Genomic DNA, 19,670 nt, shown 5'->3' on the forward strand with positions numbered 1-19,670 from the left:
CTGGAGCAAAGAGTGTTACTAACTAGTCTGTCATCATCTTTTAAAGTTCAAGGCAATACCGTCACCACCTTCAGCACGGCAAAGACTCCAAAAACTAAACCAAGATCTCCAAAATGAGTTCATAGCTCAATACCAACATCAAGCACTGGCCAGTCAGCAACTGCAGACTTTAAAACGGAGCAACGAGGAAGCAAATGATATAATCCGCAAGCAGGAGATGGAAATACAGAAGCTGCAGGAACAGATAAGTTCCACAGTGTCTGAAGGGGCAAGTAATGAGCAAGCGATAACCAAACAAAACGAGGAACTACCGACTGAAAACCAGTGGATCCAAGAGCAATGGAAAGAATGGAAACAGAAAGAGAAAACAATGAGAATCCAATTAAAGAACAGTGAGGGCAGACCATATGTTCCAGAAAATTTAGGGGAAATTCAGTCTCTCAAGGAATTGGTGAAACAACAAACTTTGCAAAAAGGTTTTCAAGATGGATTGTGTGACATCAGTGAGTTCTGTGCCAAGGAACAGGAAAGGCTCCAAAAAACCTATGGGATCTTGAAACAAACTTACGAGAAGGAGGAAGAAATCCAAAGCCAAAAGGTGATGGATGCAGAAGAAAAACCTGTGCAGCCTGAAGATATACAACTGATGGAGCGTCCGCAGAAAGACATGACAGCAGGTACAACAGAGAACTACCAGGTAATGCACCAATTGGAGGAGAAGGAAATAACAATTCAGACTTTGACACAATGTCTTAAAGAGGTCAAAAATGAAAGAGAAAAGCTGAAGTGTAGATGCGAAGAGCTGGTTAATCAGTTGATGTTGGCAGACACTGAGAATGCCAAGTTACAGAATCAGCACACTGAATTTCAGAGTCTGGAAAACTCATATGAAAAGTTGTCTGGTGTGTATCAGCTAACTCTAAAAATGTTGGAAGAGAAAAGTACGGAACTGAAAGAGGCCAGAGAGGTACACAAAAACCTCATTGCGACAAAAGACAGAAAGCTTAATGAAGCCCTGGTTAAACTGACTGCACTGGGGAGTAGCCTGGAGGAAGCAGAGAAGAAATTGCAGGCCAAAGAGGCAGCTTTGCAGAAATTCTGCTTTGCTAGTTCCAACACAAATAGTGTGAATGATGGAGAAGACTTTCAGTTCAAACTAAACACTGCCAGATGTGATATTATTGAACTAGAACAAAAATTAAATGCATTACAACTTGAAAATGAAGAGCTTGAGCTTGAAAATAAAAAACTTAAAGAGGAACTTAAAATTTCTGAAAATATTCAACACCAGCAATATAAAGAGTTGATGAAGATAATAGAAGAATTAAAATCTCAGCTGAATTCTTCAGACTCTCAGGCCAGGGAAACAAAGTCTTCAGTTTCAGAAAAAGTCAAGTTCAAGCCAGTGGCCTACAGTTGCCTCAATAGGCAAAGAATTAGGTTCTCCAGTATACACTGCCAAAAATACAGTCCAGAAGGCAGAACAGAAAAATTGTGGGTCAACAAAACTTCAAATAACACCTTGGGTGGGTGCTGTTCTAAAGAAAACATCCCACCAGATGCACCAGCACATGGTGAACCTGCAGAAGCTGAAGCACAGTTGCATGATTCTATTGTTCATTTACTTGAAAACAAACTTCATCCTTCTGAAGCAAAAAATGATATAAATCTGAAGTTGGAAGAGCAGCAAGGTAGAAGTGCAGAACATTCTAAGTTGGTAACAACTGAAGTGAAGCTCCCAGACAACGTTTCTAAAACTGATCCACTGATAATGCAGCTTCAAGTGGAAAAGGCACAGAGATGGAAATTAGTCCAAGATACCAGCAGCCAATTAAGGTTGATGCAACTAGAGTATGACCAAGTGTGCTCCTTGATAGATACATGTAAGCAAAATATCTGGTGTCACCTTGGAGATAAGACAGACTCCAACAAAGATCACTTTTCTAACTTATTAGAAATGAAAAGTGGTTTGGTTGATGCTTCACATTGCTTGGAGCAGGTGGAAATATTCCTCCAACAGCAGCTCAAAGAGCTTCGAGAAACCGAAGATCACATATGCTGTAACTCAGCTGATGGTATTGTTCCACTTCAGGAACAGTTTCTGTTGACGAGGGAGAAGGAATTCTCTCAGCTACTTAAGATTTCAGATGAAAACAAACTGAAACTTTTTGCTGATAAATTAGTGTTTGAAGCTCAAGTTCTTGAAAAAATGTCACAAGCTTTACTTAATAAAGATAGTGACATTGTACAGAGCTTAGAAAGCCTAAGTAAAGAAGCTGAGATTTTGTCATCAGATTTTCCTGCTTTAAATATGGTCAGGGAACCAAGCAGTCCTGCACACTTTGCAGATATCTTACTGAGAAAAACCATTTCAGACGGAGAATTCTGGATAGAAGTTGAGAAGTTGACGAAGAATATTCAACCAGAAGAAACTGCTGAAGAGAAAAGGGTAGATGGTGATGCTGGTTTTATTAATGAGTTTGTCACTGGAGCAGCTGACAATGCATTACTTAAAGCAGAGCTGGCTTTCACAGTGCAAAAGATACAAGAGACCTTCAGAGCAAAAGTCGGAAAACTTGAAGACGATATTCGGGACGCACTTCAAGAAATTGCATACAAGGACAATATGTTGAGAGAGGTTCTAATAGCTTCCAAGACTGATGAGGTCAACAAGGTCATGCAGCAACTTTTCGGGCAATGTGAAAACCCAACAGTTCCTGAGGGAAAGGTAATAAATGTGGAAGAGCCAGAGCTTATGTCACATGCAAAACAAATCAAAAGGGAAGAGGCCCGGAGTCTGGCTCTAAATGTTGTTGATAAACAGTTAAGGAAACACCTTTCTGAAAATAAAATGGAATGGGATTTTTCAGGAACAGTCAGAGAGGAATTAGCTGAACAACTAAGACAACGAGCTATAGTGCTACGGCAATTATCTGAAGATTTGCAGGCTCCGACTTTTGAGAAATCTAGCAATATTTGTCAGAAGCTACAGGAGGTATCTGAAGTGTTGTCTTCCTACATCTACATGCGAAACATTAATAATTATGCATCTGTGTTGGTGCAAGAAGCCATGATTCAAGCTCAAATTACTTATGTGGTCTGTAGAATCAGAACAGAGCATGAGAAAGAGTTCAAAATATATAAAGATTCATGTAATAATATAGACTCTTTGTGTCAAGAGCATGCAAAAAATCTTGCGTCTGTACGGGAAAAATATGAAGAGATACTGAAAAAGGAATGGAATGATTACAGTCTTACGCTTGCAGAGCTTGAAAAAGAAAATGAGACCCTCAGAAGGCAGGCCTCTCTGCACATCTCAGAATTAGAACTGAAACAAAAAGAACTACAAGAGTCGGAAGAAAGGTACAAGCATCATCTGCTCCAGGTTGAAGCAGGGTTCCTGCTGCCATTAGGCAGCAATCTGATCAATATGGAAGAGATGATGAAACAAAGAATGACTGATCAAAATTGGGAACAGAAACACAGAAAGCCAGTAAAGAAATTAGAAGAAAATTTACAAAATAACACACAAGAGCATTTAATAATGCATGAAGAGGAAAAGCACAACCAATATGAACAACAAATTCACGATTTAGGAGATTCCTTTGAACATCAAAAAGAAAATTCTGAAATGGTATATCACCAGAACTTCTCAACACAGAACAGTGATTGTGATGGAGCAGATGGTTTGTGCGACACCATAGAGGTTGGTAGAAACTTGCAACATGTTGAGAAGCAGGCAGAGCTGGAATCTATGACAGTACTGCATGATCGGATCCATGAGCTAGAGGCCCAAATGGACATGATGCGTGATGAATTGGGGCAGAAGCACAAAGAGGGAACCATTGCAGATCTAAGGGAGACATACCAGAGAGACTTGGACAAATTGAAGGTTTCTGCATAAATTAACACTAATACATTTAAAGTAGCAGCTTAAGCTTTAAATATGTAATACACAATGAAACAGTTGCACTTCTGGTACTTATATTCTGACAGGTTGTTCAGATTGAACTATCTAAATAGGTGGCCAGATTCAGAAGACCTCATCAACAGAAACATTTTACTGAATCACCCTTTCTTAAACTGCACTAAGAATGCTACCATATAGTGAATGAGCGTGCGGGGATTTCTCTCCAATTTATTTGAAATCAGGATGTCACTTATCTATTCATAAAACTGTTATGATGCAGTCAATAGGAAGGCACACTGTCATATCCACAACAATTTAAAATATTATAGCAGCCCCTATATATACAACATAATTAACTGAGCTTCTTCCCTTCTGAAGGTTTCATAGTTCTTAAACACTCAGCGACCTCTTTAGATCTTTGGAACGTTTAGATCTATCTATTTCCTACCCATCATTTTCACCTTAATACTAAGATACCCAGAAGGATGTGCTACAGGACCACTTGGAAGTTCAAACTTCGGAATAGGCAATCTGAAGCAGCATGTGGCTCAGTGGTTAGTACTGTTGCCTCACAGCACCAGGGACCCAGGTTTGATTCCAGTCTCGGGTGACTGTGTGGAATTTGTTCTCTGTGTCTGCGTGTGTTTCTTCCGGGTGCTCAGATTTCCTCCCACAGTCTAAAGATGTGCAGATTAGGTGGCTTGGCCATGCTAAATTGCTCAAAATGTCCAGGGATATGTAGGCTAGGTGGGTTAGCCACAGGAAATGCAGGGTTAAGGGAATAAGGTGGGTGAACGGGTCTGGGTGGAATGGTCTTTGGAGGGTCAGTGCAGACTTGATGGGCCGAATGGCCTGCTTCTGCATTGAAGGAATTCTATTCTACTCTGTTGTAATCACCCTGCTTGTGGCATCCTCTGAAAAAATCTACAGCTGAGTGAAAGCATCACAAACTTCTAGGGTTCCAACTTACTTACCTCAATAGATACCTAGGAAGAGGTGGAGTCAGTTAAAATCTTCTGCAACTCCCAGACAGCTATAAAAATGAAATCCCTGACTCTCCCACCCATTTTGACACTTTCCCATCTCAACTCAACCCAACATCATCCAGTGAGGCCTCCCACCCTCTATACCCCACTGACCTCTCCCTCTGTGATCAAACCCCCCAAATTCCCCACTGCAGGATGACTAACCCACTCTACCACTTTCACCTTCCTGCCGGTCATCCAACTCCCTTACCATTCTCCTCTCTCATGCACCTGCCAACCTACTCCCTCACCCACGTACTTATCACCATACCCCCTCATACACTTGCTACCCTACACACTCAGCCATCCACCTGTCACCATAGTCTGCCAGCCACTTACCCTCTCTTTGTGGCTTGTCACAGTGCCTTTGGGACCTTTATTCCCCCAGAAGAAGGCAGTTACTACTGTAAAACCAATAGGGGATATGAGTGGTGTTCAATGTTGATTTCTGCTCTGTAGATCTGCATTTCTCAAGAGGACCAAATCTGAAGACTGGATCAAAGACACAGAGCTGTGGCCAGAGTAAGAAAAAGGAATGAAGTGGCAATTCAACTGTGATTGCAATTCCTTGGAATATCTGGCCATTATTTTTGATTCCATTATCATTATCCGATCACTGCCTGATCAAATATCTTGAAAACTTGGCATCACGAACCACTTATGATAAGATTTTGTACATTTTTAAAAAACATTTTATCCTCCATCCCTGAGCCTGCAGACCCACTATTATTGTTCTATATTCCAAGTTATCCACTTTTCAAGTACAAGCAAATTGTACGTTTACTGGCTGTTTATTTTTTGGGCATATCACAACCTCTCCAACTACTTGTATCTCTGACAATTGCATTTTTCACAAAGTGGTCAAACGTAAACCTTGGATGAGTTTCTCCTCCTAATTCTCAGGGCATTGATGCCAAGTCAACAACAATATTGTTCTGACTCAGTTCATCTAACTCAACAGGGTTTTGGACCTGAACATGGGATCGCCATGGTCTTATGGTTCAATGTGACATGTCAAGTGGTGCATGTACCACTGAGCTATCAAGGCTTGCTGCTATAGATACTTAATTGAGAATAAGACAAACATTCAGTAAAACAATGTAAAAAAGATGGTTTCCATTCTGGCAGGAAACCTGTGAGCGTGGTTTCACAGCAATGGAAGAATCACATCAGAAGGTTATTGAAGAGCTACAAAAACAGCACCAAAATGAACTAGAGGAACTACAGAAGGAGAAGGATCGCCTACTGGCTGAGGAAACTGCTGCAACCATAGCTGGTAAACACAGCTTTAAAAATATATATTTTAATCAAATCAGGGCCTGTGTTATGCTTTAGAATCAATAACGTGCTGCTTCCCAAATTCTTAACTTTTCGTAACATATAGCTATACCATGGGACATTGTATTTGGTCTTCACCACAAACTCCAGTCCAAGCCACAGATTCCATCTTCATCCCTATGAAATGAGGCTGAACTAGGTTGGTAGCTAACTTGATGTTGTATGTGACCCCAAGGTAAGCTTCTGAACACATATTTGCACCATGACTGAGATCTGCTGCTTCTACCACCATAATGTTGTCTGACTCCATGCTTACCTCACCTACTGCTAAAATATCCAATACCTCTAGATTTATAATATTCCATTGTAGCCTCCTGTACAGCCTCCCATCCTACATAAACATGATCTTATTGAAAAATCAACAGTGTGTATCCCTAACTCCCGGCAAGTCCTGTTCAGCTTTTACCACACTGACTTCTGGTTGAGAAACACTGCAGTTTTAAAATTCGCATCTTTGTCTTCAAATCCTTGTGACCCTGCCCCTCCATATCTGTACAATCTCTTCCAATATTAAAATCCCCTGACTATGCCTCTCTTGTTCTGGTTTATGAATTCCTAATTTCAATCACAGCACTATTGATAGGCCCTAGTTCTGCAATTCCATCTCAAAGTTCCCTCCTGCATTATACTCTAAGTTGACCAAATTTTTAGTCATCTGCCCCAATATCACCTTAGCTGACCTGTTGACAAATTTTATTTGCTAATACTCCTGTGAACCATCATGAGACATTTTAACGTATTAAACACGTTATATAAATGCAAACTGCTGCTACTGCTGTTCTTTTACTTTTGAGCCAAACATTATGTCTTATTGTTTCTTTGTAGCAATTGAAGCAATGAAGAATGCCCACAGGGAGGAGTTGGAGCGAGAGTTAGAGAAAACCCACCGGTCTCAGATCAGTGGCATGAATGCTGATATAGAGGCTCTGGGTAGACAGCATAAGTAAGCAACTCAATCATACGTATACTCAGAAATAAGTAGCAATGTATTCTTGATACAGTGGGCTCTTCCTATACAAGATTTACAGTTTGCTATACTGGATAAAACAATAGGCTAGCCTTTGTTAGATTAACATTTACAGATCTTCGTTTTGGCTTCTCACCTCCAATGTGAGTACTCTGGATTAGTCTGCATCAGAAGGCCCTAGTGTCAACTACTTGTGTTCAGTTTAACACCTAGTGTCAGCAATAAACCAAATGATATGGAGCCCCTACTGGGTAACCTAAGTTATTCTTTTACATCTACAGATTTTATATTTTACACTTGCGGCAAGAAGCTGTTTACTGTTGTGGTACCGTGGTGTCACCAATGAGACACATTTTGAAAACTTACTTTTATGAATTGTGATCCTGGGATTTAAGGTGAAGGTTCTTGAGCAAATAATGACCAAACTTAAAAAGATGCTGTATATGTGAGAATTATGTCTGACTGAACATACCTGCTGCTTCTTTCTATCTGATTGCTTGCCTTTTCAATCTGACCTTGCACTGATGATTTAGTGATTCTTTGCTTTGTTTACAGAGAGGAGATGGGATCTGTCCAGCGGGAGCTGCAGGTTTTGTCAGAGCAGTACTCCCACAAATGTTTGGAAAACTCTCATCTGGCTCAAGCATTGGAGGCCGAACGGCAGGCACTTCGGCAGTGTCAGCGTGAGAATCAGGAGATAAATGCTCGTAACCAGGTAACACACAGATATTGCTAAAATTATCACAGAACTAGACAGAGGTAAGGATACCCAATGACCAGGATGCAGCAAAGACAATATGTAATCTTTCTATCAGTGTTAATATTGGCCTCTGTGACTCTGTACCAGACTCGGAAAAAATCATTCAGAATTTCTATTATTGAACCTTACTCCGTGATTCCTTTTGCAAGTCAATGTGTGTGCAATGAAGGCAGAATCAGCTGATTAATGTCAGTTGAATCAAAATACATTGAGTAAACAGGTTCAAGAGCGTGGGTGGACTGGGAATAGCAAAAAGGAGGGAGGAGAATGTTTAAAGTACGATAGCCCTGCATTTAATTGCCTAAATGAAATTTCCAGGACTGTAATATTGCAATAAAAACATGTAGAATTATTATTCCTGTGATATTAAAAGATGTCAACTGATCCCTCAGTCTTATTATTTTTACAGGAGCTAAATAACCGCCTGGCTGCGGAATTTGCAAGGTTAAGGGCACTAGTTACCGAGGAGGGGAAGGGAGAGGATGCTGGCTCACCCCTCTCACTAGGGAAAGATGTCTATGAACTGGAGGTAAGTCAGGGTTGTAAGTACCATCCCCTCTTGACTGTATGATGTTCTATGTAAACAGCCTCAGTGATTCTTAGCTTTGTTTCATCTTTTTAATGGTTAACTGGTTTGTGCAATATTAAGGTCTGCTGACTGAATTGGGAGTGGGTGGAAGATTGAAACAATTACAGTTCACATTGAGAAGAAAAACATCAGAAAATGCGTGTACTTCTACCCTCATGTTTTCAAACAGGCTGTTTTGCATTTGCGCATTTCCGTTCTTCGTTCCCTATCTGCTTTCAAATACTTTCTAAATAACATCAATCAGGAATTAACTTGAATAAATTTTTTGTTTCAATTTCCAGGTTTTATTGCGGGTCAAAGAATCTGAAATTCAGTATCTAAAACAAGAGATAAATTCTCTGAAGGATGAACTACAAATCGCACTGCGGGTGAGTGAGAGCAGATGTGCAGAGAAAGAACAATTTCCCAGAATTTTGGAAAGAATAAAAGCCACTTCTGCAGCTTTTGGCTCCTTGCTTTATGAACAAAATGATAGTGTTGCTTTAATTGCTTTTGGAATATGTTTGTCACTGGCCAGCATTCATTGCCCATCCAAGATTAACTTGAGAATGCGATTGTGAGCCATCTTCCTGAACTGCTGCAGTTACAGGGAGATGGTCCATAGTGATACTGTCATTGTCCTAATAGTTCAGAGGCTCATGCTAATACTCTGGGCACTTGGGTTGAAATCTCGTGATGTCAGCTGGTGGAATTTTATAATTATTCCATCATAAATCTGAAATATAAAACTAGTCTCAGTGATGGTGACTATTACAACTATCAGTTGATAGTAAAAACCCATCTGGTTCACTAATGCCCTTTAGAGAAGGAAATCTGCATGCTTTCCTCACCCATCCTACATGTGACTCCCGATCCATAGCAATGTGGTGGACTCTTAACTGTCCCCTAATAGGACCTCCCAAGCCAGTCACTCCAAGGTTAATTACAGATAAGCAACAAATTCTGGCTGTACCAGTCATTCCCATGTCCCTGGAAAAATAAATAAAAAAGCAGTCCATGTGGTGTAGGTGCCCTGACAGTGCTTTTAAAGAGGATGTTTATTGTGCAGGATTCAGTGATGATAATGTTGTTCAATGTCAAGGGAGATTGTTAGAATCATCAGTGAAAGTCCCTCTTCTGATATTATGTTGGAGGTAAGGTCATTGATTAAGCAGTTGAAGATGACTAGAACACTAGTCTGAGGAATTCATGGAGCAAACAAATTGCAATGTATAACTCCTTATGCTGCTACCAAAGGTCTGAGAAAATTAATGCTGTTTGCTTTGGAAATAAGATTGAGAGATTTTACATGTTCAAGATGATAAATGGAATTGATTAAATAAAAAGTCAAGAAACAGGTTTGTAATTTTAACATAGATTAATGTAGAGATAAAAAGGGAGATTATAAAACAGATTTTATCAACATGCTGTTAATGGTGAGTGATAAATGATAGCATTCATAAGGTACTAGATAATTAATTGAATCTGAATATGGGAATAAATGAGACTGTGAAATTTGACTCAACAGCAGCCTAAATCAGCAATGGGAGTCAAGGTTGTATTGTTTCTGTTTTTCTCTAAGCCTAGTGACCAGTGATTCAATCTTATAATTCAAACGGAGGAGAAACCTGGATTCCCTACTATATTTCCATTAATGTTAATGCACGTTCCTTTCCCTTCCAGAACTCAGTAACATCTTGCAAGCCAGTGCTCTTTTTTAGTTTTTAGCTGTTTCTTTGCTGCTCTTAATCCAAATGCCTGCCTATCAAGCTAGTTTGTTAGACATTAGCAATTGATTGTTTAAATTCTCTACAAAATTAAGCAAAAGATGTATCGATGATTTAATTTTGTTAAAGTTTGATATTTCTTTTTGAATGCACTGTGCAATTACAGACTGACTAAATCAGTCCATTTAATTAATCTATCTTATTATGCTTGTTTTGTCAGGACAAGAAGTACGCTACAGATAAGTATAAGAGCATCTACACAGAGCTTAGCATTGTGCGAGCAAAGGCTGACTGTGATGTCAACCGGTTGAAAGAACAACTAAAGACTGCTACAGAAGCATTGGGAGAGAAGACGATAGACTGCTGTGTTACCAGTTACGGTAAACAGTTGGGAACATTATTGGAAGTTCCTTTTAAATCAAATTTGAGAAAACTGTTGTTTGAATAGCGTACAAATCAGTGGAGCAGCTTTATGGTTCTTATGGTGAACGTATACTCATTCCCCTTAGCATACTAAAGTTCTATAAAGCTGCAACTATAGAACTTTAGTTAGGCCACACTTGGAATATTGCATTCAGTGCTGGTCACCACTCTACCAGATGATATGGATGCTTGGGAGAGGGTACAGGAAAGGTTTACCAGGATGTTGCCTGCTATGGAGGATTTTAGCTATGAAGAAAGGTCGGATAGTCTGGGTTTGTGTTCACTGGAACACAGAAGGTTGAGGGGTGACGTAACAGGAGTTTATAAGATTGTAAATGGCGTGGATAGAGTGGAAAGTATGAGGCTTTCCCCCCAGGGTGGAGGGGTCAATTACTAGGGGATACAAGTTCAAGGTGAGAGGGGGCAAGTTTAAAAGAGATGTGCAAGGCAAGTTTTTCCACACAAAGGGTGGTGAGTGCCTGGAATGCTTTGCTAGAGGAGGTGGTGGAAGCAGACACAATAGCAACATTCAAGAAGCACTTGTACATGAATAGGAAGGGCTAGAGGGATATGCATCCTGTCAGTGAAGACAGTTTTAGTATGGAAGGATAGAATGTGATGGTGCAGGCATGGAGTGCTAAAGAAACTATTTCTGTGCTGTATTGTTCATTGTTCTTCTTTGTTCATACTTGCAATGATGTTTGAGAGGGGCAAGCTTTGGAAGTACATAGATATGGCAGGAAATTAGGATTCAAGAAATAAGCTGCTGTGTTTAACAAAAATGATAGAGCATATTTGATGGACAGAATAGCCTACTCTGTCCTCTTCCTTTTTTCCTATATTCTTCACACGGCATAGTTGTACCTGAGGTATCATAAATTATTGCAGTTCTTAATTGTAAATGTCAGCTGATCTAAGGAATGGGTTGTGTACATTTGATAGAGTTTGGTAGCGTTCTGTTTATTCATCTGTTGCTTTTAATATTGGATTATGCTCTAGGCATGATTCCGAGCTCTCATTGTTTTTCTTGTAGTTTCTGGTATATGTTTCTCTCTGCTAGAATAGCTCTCGGCAGACTCGGTATTTTCTAAGACTGATGTTTTCCAGGATTGCTGTAATTGAAATATTTTATGACAGCAGTAACTATTATCTCCACTTATTCTACTGCCAGATATCATGAAATCAAAAAGTAACCCAGACTTTTTGAAGAATGACAAGCCAAACAGTAGCAGGCCTGTGAGGACTCTGAGGTCAAAGGTGAGTATTGAACACCTCATTAGAGAGCATGTGGGAAGATAGTGGAATTTTGCAATATTGTACTAGGCCCTGAGTTTCAAACACAGTGGAGGAAACTGTAAAACCTAGTCCTCCCAATCTACTCGAGATTTCTCATGATTTTGAGCATCTCTATCATATCTCTCAATTTTCTGTTCTGTAAGATTAGATTGGGAAGCAAGTTGTGAGAAGGGGATACAAAGAGCTATTATACAAAGGTCAAGTATAGACATGAACATAGTAGATGAAATATAATGTGGACAAGTATGAAGTTATCCAGTTTTGTAGGAAAAATAGAAAAAGAATTATTTTTAAATAATGAGAAATTGGGATATGTTACTCATGTATGTTTCTGGAGAGCCTTGTATACATTTTAGAAAGTGAAAATGTAGGTACAGCATGTAATTAGGACTGCAAGTGTGATGTTATTCTATAACACAAAGGAGGTAGAGAACAAGAGTCGGTACTTTTAGATGGAATCCTGGTGGGACAATACAGATTACTGCGTATAATCTTAATCTCTTTACTAAAGGAGAATTGTCTTTTGGAAAGGTCATCGGACATTCACTTGACTGATTCCACTGTTTAGATGATTGCCTTGTGTGAAAAGTCTAATAGACTATACCTATCTTTCTAGATTTGAGAAGACTAATAGGTGATCTGATACCTCTCAAATGTATAATGAATTTTAAAGCGTTGGTACTTGAAATATTTCTCCTGTTTGAAAATTTTTGAATTAAAGTTTTCTCAGAATCGGATCAGCCATTTTGTACTGAAGTGAAACTTTTCTTCACCCAAAGGGTTATGATTCTTTAAAATTCCATAAGTTAGAGACCTAGATGTTCAGTTATTGAGTATATTCAGATCAGAGATTGATAGACTTTTAGCAACATAGGGAAACAGGGTATATGGAATAGGGTAGGAGGGCAAGGCTGAGATAGAAGATCAGCCATGATGTCACTGAATGGTGATGCAGGCTTGAAGAGCTAAGTGGCTTCCTACTCCATTTCAGTGTAGTTTGTGCTTAACTCCCAGTCAGAGCTGTTGAATTTCAGAGTTGTTTTGTTTATCACAATGGTTCAATCCTGCTGGGGAATTTCTTCTCCAGAGACTTTCCACATTTCCAGGTAACTTGGTCTGTGCATGTAGCGGCTAAAGACCCCTTTATTTCCATCACTAGTTCTTTCAGGTGGTAATGGGCTTTTTTTCTTAAAACCAATTTATTGATGACAGTGCCTCAGTCCTGTTTCTGGAACTGCCTGTCACTCACCTTGCTATGTTAAATGAACTTCCTCAGTTGCACTAACTTGATCAGTTGATTTCCCTCAGTTCAGGTTCACCACATAAAGTAAACTATCTCAATCCTACCAGGAGATAACAGCAGGAGTTCTTCAGGATAGGTCAGCTGCTTCATCAAATACTTTTCCTCCATGATAGTATCAGAAGTGGGGATGCTTGTTGGTGATTTTGCAGTGTTCAGCACCATCCAACACACCACAGATACTGAAGCAGTCTGTATCCATGTGTGACCTGGACAACTTTCAAGCTTGGGCTGATAAGTAGCAAGTAACATTTGTGCCACCCAAATGCCACACAATGACCATCTCCGAAAATCGAACCATCGGTTCTTAATATTCAATAACATTACCATTTAGTTATTGGAAGGATATTATTAAGTTGGAGAGGGTTCAGAAGAGATCTACCAGGATGTTGCCTTGTGTGGAAGGTTTGAGTTATAAAGAAAGGCTGGATAGGTTGGAAATTTTTTCACTGACGTGTAGGTGGTTTATAAAATAATGAGGGGCATAGCTAGAGTTAATGGTAGTTGTCTTTTCCCTAGAATGGGAGATCTCAAGACTGGGAGCACATTTTTATGGTGAGAGGAGAAAGATTTTAAAAAGAGATGAGGGGCAAATTCTTCACACACAGGGTGGTTCGCGTAAGGAATGAACTTCCTGAGGAAGTGGTGGATGTGGGTACAATTACAATGTTTTGAAGACATTTTGGATAAGTACGTAAATAGGAAAGTTTGAGGAATATAGGCCAGAAGGAGGCAGGTGGGACTTGTTTAGTTTGGGATTATGTTCGGCATGGACTGGTTAGACCGAAGGGTCTATTTCCATGCTGTATGACTCTATGTGGAGTCCCCCACTATCAACATCCTCAAGATTACCACTGACTAGAAATTGGACTGGACCATCTGCATAAATACTGTGGCTACAGGGCAGGCCAGAGGCTAGGAATTCTAACTCGCCATCTCTCCCCTCAACAAGGTGTGAGTTAGGAGTGTATTAGAATACTCTCTCTACTTGCCTAATTGAGTGCAGATCCGACACAACTCGATATGTTTGACTGCATTCAGGACAAAGCAGCTGCTTGATTGATACCACAGCAACAAATATTCACGCTCCCCACCACTGATGCCTATTCATAGCAATGTGTACCATCTATAAGACGCACTGAAGAAATTCATCAAGGCTCCTTAGCACGTTCCAAACTCACATCCAGTACCATCTAGAAGAACAAAGGCAACAGATGCATGGGAATACTATTACCTCCAAATTCTCCACGTCACTTGCCATCTTGACCTGGAAATTTACTGCAGTTTCTTTATTTTTGCTGAATCAAAATCCTGGAACTCTCTCCCTAGTAGTACTGTAGATTTACCTGGACAAAATGGTCTGCAGGAGTTCAAGAAGGCAGCTGACCACCATCACCTTGAGGACAAATGGGGATGGGCAATCAGTGCTGGCCTAACTGAAAAAGTCTACGTCCTCTGCATGAATAATTTTAAAAAGTCGTGAAGGCAGAAAATGATTTCGGATCAGTAAATCTCATCCTAAAAAGATCAACAATTCTTTGAAATTTTCCACACTATCTACTCTACTGACTCTATGGGTACCTTCTACAAAGTAGTTATATCTAAACAATTAATCTTTTGTACAACAGCCTACCTACTTAAAATCTGTGGCAGTTCTGAATGCATGCACTTTAATCTATGCTCAAGTATTTTTGTAATATTTGCCTAGAACCTTGGTGATAATCAAGTTCTACAACACAGTTGCCTTCTTCTGCAACATCTGATATATCTGCCACTCCATAGAGTAACCAGGGCCATACTCATTGACACCTTGTTGTGTAGATTTATTACAACTTCCTAGAGTTTGCACTCACCTTTTAATGAGGCACTGAATTGAAGTGTTACCTTATCCTAATAATTGTCACACATTATGCTGCTAGTGCTAGCAAGTACTGTTTACTAGGACAGCTCAATCTCTGTAGTGATGTAAAGCCTTGAAAGTATTTACATCTGTAATGTTTAAATCAGTTGTCCAGCTTCAATGGTCTTGTATTTTCCATGCACAGTGACATTTTTTTTACTCTCAACCCCATTCTTTCAAATGGATCTTGACCATGCTGTTTTCCATTAAGTTGCAAAGACTTTTCCCTCAAAATGATATCTGAATGCAACATTAATTTCTGGGGGAACACATTCACTTATTCATTTATCGTCACATACTGAAATACAGTGAAAAGCTTCATTTACAAGCGGTACTGGCAGATCACAGCAAGCAAAGGATGTACAGATCAAAAAGAATTAGCGGCATACAGGTTACATAATTTGAGGCTAGAGTCCATTCAACAGTCCGATAACAGCTGGAAAGATGCTGTTCCTGAACCTGCTTGTGTATGTATTCAGCCTTCTGTATCTTTTGCCTGACAGAAGAGATTGTAGGAGGTACCAGGGTACGATGGATCTTTGATGATGTTGGCTGCCTTTGTGCAGCAACGAGCTGTGTAAATGGAGTCCATGGATGGAAGGTTGGCTTCTGTGATGCTCTGGGCTGTGCACACCACCTTCTGTAGTTTCTTATGGTCCTGGGCAGAGTAATTGCCATACCAGGCTGTTATGGACCCGGACAGTGTGCTTTCAGTGGTGCATCTGTAGAAGTTGGTGAGGGACTTTATGGACATGCCAAATTTCCTGAGCTGCCTGAGGAAGAAGAGGCATTGTTGTGCCTTCTTGACTGTTGCATCTACATGGGAAGTCCAGAGCAGGTTGTCAATTATCGTCACTCCAAGGAACTTGATGCTCTTCACCCTCAACCTTAGTTCCATTAATGTAGATGGGGGTGTGTTCTCCTCCTTTCTGAAGTCGATGATCAGTTCTTTAGTTTTACTGATATTGAGAGACAAATTGTTTTCATTGCACCATGTCACCAGGCCTTGTACCTTCCTTCTGTATTTGAACTCTGTTGTTAGATATCTGTCCCACTATGGTGGTGTCATCAGCAAACTTGTAGATGGCGTTTGTTTGGAATTTGGCAACACAGTCATGGGTGTACAGGGAGTACAGTAGGGGGCTGAGGACGCATCCTGGGGGTGGGGGGGGGGGGGGGGTCCGCGTCTCCAGTAATGTTATTGTGAGAGTTACAGTTACAAATCCTTACTGATTGTGGACTATGGGTCAAAGCTGAGGATCCAGTTGCAGAGGACAGAGCCGAGACCAAGGTCACACAGGTTTGAGATCAGTCTGGAGAGGTTGAATGGTGTTGAAGACAGAGCTGTAGTCAATGAGCAGAAGTCTGACATAGGTGTCTTTGTTGTCCAGATGTTCCAGGGATGAGTGCAGGGTTAGGGATACAGCAACCTCTGAATCAGTTATGTTGATAGGCAAACTGAAGGGAATCACTTCATGATTATTAAAGTCAGAGCTATTGGGCGGTAGTCATTAAGGCACACTGCATATGTTTTCTTGGGTATGGGGATGATGGTAATCTTCTTGAAGCAGGTGGGGACTTTGGCTTGCAGGAAGGAGAGATTGAAGATATCAGTGAATACCTCCGCCAGGATCTGACTGCAAGTATCAAGTACCACTGTATCAGAGACAGAATTTTCCCACTATATAAAACATAAGGCATGTCTCTGCATGAAATATGGCTGACAGTTATGGTGAAAATGGTTTAAATAGCAAAATGGAATTAAGAAATTGTCTGAAGTTGCATCTGAGATCATTGCGCATGGTGTAGCAGTTTCTTCATGGTAGTGGTAAGTAACAGTATGCTGAATGTTCATCCTTTCAAAATGTGTGTATCTGGCTGTTTGCTGGGTGCAGAGATACTTAGTTACAAAGTGTGCGCACAAGGGTAATTAGGGACAATACTGTGCATCAGTGCAAACAGAGACTGTTGTGTAGCTCCAGTGGTAAGTTTTAAACCCTGAAACTGACATGTCCTTCATGGTTCACACATTATTCAAAAGTATGTGCATCATGCAAGGATCTGGTAGTAAGTGTTGCAATCAAATGCAGACTTATTTTCATGTATGGCTTCTATATTAATTCTTGAATGAGTAGAGATTGATGCATATTTTGTAAAGACTGACTTACTCCCTAAATCTATTACTTGAACATTACATCCAACTCTCACCAGGATATTTAACCTATTAACTGTAATACTATTCTTATTCTAGATAAAAATAATAAAGGCAAAAATAAAAAGTAATTGTTTGCCTCTTCTTCTATAGAGCTTGAAAGAAGGTCTCACAGTGCAAGAAAGGATGAAGCTTTTTGAACCCAAAGACTAGGAGATTTCTGCATTCAACACTGCCCTAGGTCACGTCCACTCTCTTTTCAATAAACAGACTGCCTCACATTGTAATCATCAATCCTAGAGGGAACAAACATCTACTTCAGCCTGACTTTGCACATTAGCCCATAATGTGACATTTAATTAATAGCATATTCATAAATCCATGCTAATGTTATGCTTAACCTGTGTTAATGCCAATGATTCTCTTGAGTAAAGTAACCAAAAATTGTTTTAAAATCTGGAAATTTGTCTTCTTACTTTTAGAAAAATAATTCATTCTTTTCATAAAAGAAATCTGATTTTGCTGTCTATTGCGCCTAGAATATCTTTACTGCTTAGATTCCCAACAGGTGGATGTCAGGTGCTGCAATCGTATGAAGGTGGAAAGGTTTCCAGACTCACCTGACTCCTACTTTCCTGTTTATTTTTGGAAAGGCATGCAGAAGCATCTTGGTAGTGGCTGTGAGGGAAACAGAAAGAGTAGATTCTAACAGTGCATGGTTTTTTTGGGGGGGGGGGGGGGTGCAGGATATGCAAGTACTAACCTTGTTGGTTACAGCAATCTATTTAGTACTATCTGTTTATGCTTCTTCATTTGGATTCACCGACAACTGCTTCAGGGTACTGTTCACTGTTGCAGAGGAGGCTTCAACCACGTGTTCAGCTCTATGCATGTGTAAATAGTGAAGTTTTCTCCTGTTAAAAGTGTACGCAGTAGGTAGTGAGCAGTATGTGCATGATAATCATGTGCTTTGTCTGCTGTGTTAGTGGTATTAATAGCTCTTTAGCACTAAGAAAACAGACGTTGCTCAGTTGTATTTTTAAGTCCTAAAGTCAAAACATAACCTACAACAGGGCATAAATGTAGTAGCTTTAAAGCCAAATCTAATTCTACTGGGTTGAATGAAAGCAGGAGTAAATGACAATCTGAGTTAATCACTGCCTCTCATCTTCCAATCTCAGATTGTGATGAGGAAATTGAGGAAAGGCAAACTTATCATGCAGAAATATGTGCTTTTATAAGTTAGTTAGATATTTATTCCATCGCAATTTACCTCCATAAAATATGCCTTTGGTAACTAAATTGACAAACTTACTAAAGAAGGGAAATTTCTATTGGTGTAGTGGGGTCACAGCCATACTATTCAGAAAATGTGGGAAGAACTCCATTACAGATGCCCACCTTAAATGGTAAGTATTTGATTCTAAAAGTATGCAACAAATTAGGATTTTAACTTTCAAAAATGTAAATGACCATTTCAAACAATATGAATAATAAGTTATTACAGATGATATAGGACATGCAATACTGTACTTGCACCATATTTGTGAAAGCACTGGATTATGATGTATTTTTGCAGATCGCAGATCCCAGCTAACCACCTCTAATTTATCAGATGATCAGTAAATGAAGAGTTCCTGTGACTTGCGTTGTTTGATGAGCCACATGCAGAAACTAAGACAACAATTATTAACTGTAGTGAGAAGATTCTGCATCAGATTATGCTGATGAACCATTTCTGTGCAGTTGAACTGGAGCTGTTTAACCCATTTTTCACCATCAACTTCCAGATTTCTAATTTGTGAAAGACTTCCATGTTGTGTTGAAGGTCTGTCAAAAAAAGTTTTTATTACAGTATGTAACTTAATCTTTGAGTAGCTGCACAGAATTGACAGTAATATTATACAAAGAAGTTGTCAGTTCAATAGCATTCTGTATTTACTACTGAGTTCTTTTTGTGACATTAAAGCACTTGATTAAAATTAGGGAAATGGAAGTTTGTAATGACTGTTTCACATTGGTTCAATTTCTTCATGAACTGAACGATAATCCGCCAGAGCTGCCAATACAGAGCATATCATTCTTCCTAAAGATGACCAGTCAATTTTCATCAGGAGTTGAAGAATTCAGCAGTATAGCTGACCGTCCTTTTTTCAGTTGGAAGATTAATATCATAAGTACAGCACCTACTTCATCAAATGGTACAAACACTTCACAGCCTTCAAATATGAATGGTATTACGTTACCTGGGAAGAGAGTCATACAGCACGGAAGCAGAGCCATCGGTCCAACTACTCTGACTTG

General features: G+C 39.7%; 1 protein-coding gene across 8 annotated transcripts in view; it reads left to right on the forward strand.

The window, feature by feature from the left end:
* Nucleotides 1-19,351, forward strand: part of si:ch73-103b11.2 (myosin phosphatase Rho-interacting protein) — a 183,791-nt gene extending 164,440 nt beyond the window's left edge. For 5 of the 8 annotated variants that reach the window (XM_048609490.1, XM_048609492.1, XM_048609491.1 and 2 more), the window contains 9 exons: nt 47-3,892; nt 6,064-6,211; nt 7,099-7,216; nt 7,796-7,955; nt 8,410-8,529; nt 8,871-8,957; nt 10,516-10,675; nt 11,890-11,975; nt 17,520-19,351. In XM_048609490.1, coding sequence (XP_048465447.1) covers nt 47-3,892; nt 6,064-6,211; nt 7,099-7,216; nt 7,796-7,955; nt 8,410-8,529; nt 8,871-8,957; nt 10,516-10,675; nt 11,890-11,975; nt 17,520-17,579 — 4,785 coding nt within the window. In that variant the 3' untranslated portion in view covers nt 17,580-19,351. The remainder of the gene's footprint in view (nt 1-46; nt 3,893-6,063; nt 6,212-7,098; nt 7,217-7,795; nt 7,956-8,409; nt 8,530-8,870; nt 8,958-10,515; nt 10,676-11,889; nt 11,976-17,519) is intronic. The other 3 variants (XM_048609494.1, XM_048609495.1, XM_048609496.1) reach the window with 1 other exon arrangement.
* The last annotated feature ends 319 nt before the right edge of the window (nt 19,352-19,670 follow it).

The sequence above is a fragment of the Rhincodon typus genome, chromosome 21 (assembly GCF_021869965.1).
Source record: "Rhincodon typus isolate 14 chromosome 21, sRhiTyp1.1, whole genome shotgun sequence".
In the NCBI taxonomy this organism is placed as follows: domain Eukaryota; kingdom Metazoa; phylum Chordata; class Chondrichthyes; order Orectolobiformes; family Rhincodontidae; genus Rhincodon; species Rhincodon typus.